At 52.9% G+C, this 6,000-nt stretch overlaps 1 protein-coding gene across 1 annotated transcript; it reads left to right on the plus strand.

Moving 5' to 3' along the window:
* Positions 1-3,888: 3,888 nt before the first annotated feature.
* Positions 3,889-5,608, plus strand: Z518_07293 (uncharacterized protein; the record flags this gene model as incomplete). The annotated part of the gene is made up of 4 exons (XM_013415422.1): positions 3,889-4,112; positions 4,151-4,367; positions 4,435-4,519; positions 4,572-5,608. 4 exons carry the CDS (start codon positions 3,889-3,891, stop codon positions 5,606-5,608), a joined length of 1,563 nt encoding a protein of 520 aa, XP_013270876.1.
* Positions 5,609-6,000: the final 392 nt, after the last annotated feature.

A 6,000-nucleotide genomic window follows, 5' to 3' on the forward strand; every position in this document is an offset into this window, starting at 1 on the left:
TGCCCTACTATGTACCCCCGTACCCCTTTTTCCGTATTGCGCATTCGTCTACCATGGCCTAACCTCCTTGAAAATGATTAGCCGGAGTAAATCCGAGTTTGTATTACTACAACACAACGCAGGTGGCAGGGAAACCTGCCGCCGCTTTTGGAGTTCTTCTTCCCTAGATGCCAAGACCATCCGCTCTTCCCGCGCCTTCATTCTCACGTGAGCGCTTGGCTGGCACGCCAAGTCTCACAGCCTCGGGAGAGTGACACTTCTTGTGCAACTTGAGTGCTCTGTTCTCTATTTACTTGTTGAGCTGTTGAGGGTTTCTTTATAGACATGCGAATACCTCGTCATCGCGCAGAGTAACTGTCAGCAACGTCGTCGTCTATGAAACCTCCTACCAGTGTTTCAATGCCCTGTTCAACAGAATGAACGCTCTGGCTCTCCTAACGAGTGCAGGATGGAGCCCATATATATATATATCTGTCTACACAGTATCCCTTAGTGTTGTTGCCTGTGCTGCAGCCTAGCAGGCAACCATCTCATAGGTCAACACTTATTGTCAAACAATGAATGCCAAGAGAATATGGATTGAATGCTCTGTTCTCCAGCAACTGGTCCTGCCAGGTTGCTGATATTTATACACGTTGACTGACCCTACATAGGAGCGATAACCCCCTTTCCCAGTAAAGGGCCACTTGCTACTGTCCAGCTGTTCAACACTTATACATCTGCTTTCACCTATGCCTCTCTCTACTGAAGGGCTACTTAAGCGTTCATAATCTCTCCTACCTCAGTGCATCCACCTCTCGCCTCAGTACACGTCTGATTCATCAACAACTTTCCCTGCCTGATTCCTCTACCAGCTTTTCTGCTCCTTCAACATTGCGTCTTCTGCCCTTCGGACTTCAACATGAATGCAATCTGCGGACCCAGCGATGGGGCAGTGGAGAGTTCAGCACCGGAGATGTCGCCTTTAGGGGGATTAGGAGACGCTCGTATCTATCCGTACAAAGGGATCCGAGATCTAAAAGAACGTGTCCACTCGCAGTCCGCTGCGTTGATGGACGGCCACACGAATCAGCAGTACCTTGTTTTCAGGGGTGTCACAAAAGGCCACCTTGAAAAGATTGACCATCAGCGCGCCAACATAGGGAAGCATACTCGGATGAGCCATTACGCGGATAGCAATCTATTGGTTATCAAGTTGATGCCCTCAAAGGAACACCAAGGAGCGCACCTCACACTGTCCCTGAAACTTGATCGCATATTTTCCAGAATGGGCCTCCCAGAAAAGTGCATATGTCCTGTTGGCGGAACAACGTACAAACTCCCTAATTCCTCTAAAGAGGGTGATATGGGATTCTGCCCCCCTCCCGGGCCGGGAAAGGGAATCTGACTGGCCAACAATTGTTTTTGAGTCTGGACTCTCTGAAACACTCCCTCGCCTTCGACATGACGCAGCATGGTGGATTGTCAACGCTGAAGGAGATGTCAAGATTGTCATCATCATCTCAATTAATCAAGCACAGAAGACGCTAATGGTCGAAAAGTGGTGCTCTTCTCCGCCTACCGCATATAGACCAGCTACCAGAAGCCACCCAAATCCCAACGCTCCAATTCCGACAAAAGTTCAAGAACTTACTATCACCCAAAATCCCACTCCACAACTAGGTCCTACTGCTCAGTCGAATATCATCGGTCAGCCAATTGTCACCGTTCAGCCAGACACTGACTCAGCCTATGACGTTGCTGGAGCGCCTCTGATTCTCGAATTTGACGAAATCGTCCTCCGAGCCGCTGTACCGCCAGAAGGGGACGTCGTGTTTAATGACGCGGATCTTGCGGCCTGGGCGGATTTCTTCTGGGGGGGCCTTAAGTAGAGAGATCGCAAGGGTTATGGCAGGATCGGGGGGACACATTGTGGGACTAGCAACGGCTAATGGTGGGTCGGGCTATATGCTGCGCTGTTGTACAGCATACAGGACAACGGAAGTGTCATCACTTTCCCAGGTTTTCTAATGGCTTGTTTGGGGTAACGGAAGTACCATCCTTGCCGAGGGTTCACTTAAGAGCTTATTCAGGACAAGAGCCATAGATTTCCTAAGGGTCTAGAGGGCCGCGGAAGGGCGGACAGGAAGGAGACCTGAGAATACAGGGCGCCGGCTGATCATGTGAGGCAGGGCAGAAATGCCAGGGGACCCAGGATGGGAGAGTGGTTCTTATAGCGATATCAAGAACGGATAGGCCACCTAAACCAGAGGCAGATTTCCCGGCAACGACATTACAATATCAAGTGATGGTGAAGGTGTGGGGATAGTGAGTCGTGATCAGGCCAAGGTACTCGTAAAGTTGTTGCCGGGAAATCCGCCTTCGGTTTAGGCGGTCCGGCCGTTTCGGGTATGGTCGTGGGCTGGGCGCGCTGCCGCTTTTGACCGCTATAAGAACCTCGTCTCCCATCCCCATCCCTCTCTCACTCTCTTCCAACTTGTTTTTTCCCTTCTCTCACCTCCATTCGCCCTGACGCACCCTGTCCTGCTTCACATCGACACCGCCTAAATTCCCCCCCTTGCCGCATCAGGGCCCCCATCGTCGATTCTTCCCCCGGCTCCTCCAAAATTCTCCCCCTACCGCATTGGGCTCCCCTCGATTCTCCTTTCCGGCTCCTTCAAAGTCTGCCTTCGAGTACGCCTCGATCAGCCTCTCAACCCTCGATCTTTCGCAGCTCCTTCTACACTTTCCGAGGGGGACCCGTTTCGGCCCCTCATGCGCCTAATCCCTCGATGGCACATTTGAGTTCGCTGGCCACACATCGTGCAGGCTTAGCTGACTCCGCCCGGCATCCACGCCTTGACAAGGGTCCTAAGAATATGTGTTTCGGCATCGGCAAGTCTCCGTGTGCAACCTTGCGAAGGTGAATCCGAGTAATGGGCTCCCCTCTAGCGCTTGTTACAGACCTGCAAAGACCCTGCGAGATCATCGACAACAGCAAATCGAACATCCTTCCGGGGACGCCGTGGTAGGCACTCAACTCTCCATGCTGTATCGTCGGGGCAGGGATACTACATCTCCACTTGGTGAAGCAAGACATGGAAGGTGACAGCACGCAGCGGGTCTTTTGGCACAGGCAGCGCAGCAAAGCTGAGTGCCCACCCGGTGCATCCAATTACGAAAATGCCGCACAAGGTGATCGGCAGTGTGCAGGTGCACAGCTGCCTGCGCTCCGCCTCGAAATTGCAACGCTGAGGGGGCTGAGTCTTCCATTTCGGCCCTCAGCGGTTCCGAACGAAAGAGTTGCCATCCGGCGACAGGGACATGTTAGCATGTTGCAACTGGATTCTTAACTGCTGTCTCGTTTGAGCTGAATGATGTACAGTGGTTCCCCAAGGGCTTCTTGCGAACGGCACTATGAAGGAGAAAAGTGAGACTCGCAAGGCACGATTTCGTTCGGACAGAATCCAGATGTTGATTCTCCGTTGCGGCCGATCCCAATAGCGGGCGGGCGTGTACTTGTGAAGTTGGTCACCAGTCTCTAAGAAGACTGCAATGTCATCGAAGAACAACTGAAGAGGGGGCTGTCTCGGTCCAGAGGGCACATCCTTGAGAACGGGCCAACGCCCCATATTGTCCCCTCATTCTCGTGACCACTATCGCCGGGGTCAATCCCACCCTCAGGATAACGGCAGCCCCTTGTCTCATGATGTTTCGGTGACATGACCCGTTCCACTTCGTTGTCGTGACGATCTTCCCTCTAACCGTCTCACGAGGACTGGAAACACCAACAGAGGAACCTTTGGCAGGCCAGGGTTCAAACTCGGCATTTGTGGAAGACTTGGAACTGCGCCCTGTGAGGCAAGGGAAAGCGCGGAGGGCGTTGGGCAGTGCTGAATGTCTATTTCAATGGCGCCGGTCCCTCGCTATTCTCTACCGTCAAACCTATTCTTCTGCTTCGCACTTCTCGGAACAGTGCGCTCCAATCATGGCGATTTTCATCGCGTATCAACCCTGGGAAAACGCACCGTCTCTCGGGAGTCACACCTTCAGCAATTCTCCTACAATCGGCCTCCCCAGTTAGGTGTCGAGCGGACAAAGCTCAAAATCTCCTCAACAGGCGGTGCCTGCTGGTAATGCGGATTTCGTCGATTTGACTGCCTTTGGCCAGGACGCCGCTCGAGAATGTCTGGTGGCGCGAGGAATTTTGGACCCAACTGGTCATGATCCCGATAAACGCGGCATCCGAATTGCCGGAGCCCGCAGCAGGACGACCGACAGGGACAAGTTTGAAAATTGCAAAGAATGCGACCATGACAACGACATTGACTACGACCACTCCAGTGACCTTCGTCGCTCGCGGATATCCTTCAGCGGAGCGACACCAGGTTTAGGAGTGACGACCTCAGCTCCAAGGCTTCCACATCGCCCGTCCCTATTGATAGGACTAGCAAGGAGAGTTGTCACGGGGGTGATAGTGAGGATAGTGGCAATCCTGCCGCCACGGCAGCCACAAGCGTTCAGCTCGGTGCCAGTCAAGGTGAGTAATGGAGATCGCATGACCCCCGCTGTATACTGACATATATCTCCAGACAAGCCGACTGTGCTGGACGATGACCAGTCAGTTGATATCCCCGACGCTGCTGCCTCTGACGACGAAAAACCCACCTTCGAAGTCACGGACCCGATAACCCACAGGGGACTCTCCCCCTCGCTAACTTTGTCTGGAGGATTTGCCGAGCCAGACACAGAGGATGGAAAGGATACTTCAGACAGTCTAGCGAAGTACAACACGCGTGACCCTGTACGCGACGAGAAAGGAGGAAGCAACAAATCACACAAGGACAACGCTTTCCACACTTGTACCCTCACCAGAGGCAATGGCGGTAATGAGCGTAGTGAAAGTGGCATAGGTTCAGATGCACCAGCATCTATTGGCCAAATCCACGATGTCTTTGCCGAATTTGAGGAGACCTTCGGCATGGCTAGGCGGAAGCAGAACACGGTTACGACATTACGTGACTGTCCGGATCGTGACGTCACAGCACGCTCTATCCCACGCCCTGTCCGTGCTGCGGTCGACGGCGCCGCGGACATGGAGCAACTTGCAGAGGCCGTAAGCGGTGATGTTGGCTGTAACTACTTGTCAAAGGAAGAGATCGAGAATGGGACCACATTCCAATCTAGACAGGAGAGCGATGGACAAAAGACACAGACCGAGGATATTAGTCCCAGTGTATTTCCACATCGGCTAGCGACTGTCGCACGGGTGAGTTCTATATCGGCGCTGTTAAGTCTCATCCTGGTTCTGACATGTAGTATAACAGAAAGTACTAGTACCGTTACAGGACCTCCGCCATCGACGCCTTCCATGGTCACGCATCAGGCTACTCGACCTGATGCTAGCGCTGACACCCAAGGAGCACCGAATCGAAAACGAATTCGGCCATGTACCCAACCCGCAGTTCTCTCCGACGATAACGCTACCCGCAAACGGCGTCACTGCGCAACGAAGGAGACGTGGAAGGCAAGAGAGACCAGAGAGGCACAGGAGAAGTTCGAGGCCAAGCTGTCTCAGACACTGTTGAACCCATACCGGAAGAAACAGACTCACTTTCATTGGCCCTAATTCCGGTAAGGGTAAAGTGATTGGCAAGGTGGCGGACATTGAAGATGTCTATCTAGGGGAAGATGGCTCCATCCAGTGCCTTGTCACATGGAAACCATCGTTGATCGCGATGGAGAACCTTGTTGGCGAAGAACTACGGTGGCGATGCGAGGAGCTGTTCAGGAAGAGGTATGGCCTCCATGAGCTGTAAGGGAGATCGCTCTGCTGTTGACGAGGCTGCATGCCTAAGAGTGGTTTGTCGTGATATGGTTGAATTGTGATCACCATTGAGTTGGTTCGTAAATAGGACAGGACGCTGATTGACGTATCACACACTTTAAACAATACCTGGGACTCCATACTTAGCCGAGAAATTGGCAGCGACCATCTCTAGCACAGAATCCTCGATCGGG

This window comes from Rhinocladiella mackenziei (genome assembly GCF_000835555.1).
Source record: "Rhinocladiella mackenziei CBS 650.93 unplaced genomic scaffold supercont1.5, whole genome shotgun sequence".
Lineage (NCBI taxonomy): Eukaryota > Fungi > Ascomycota > Eurotiomycetes > Chaetothyriales > Herpotrichiellaceae > Rhinocladiella > Rhinocladiella mackenziei.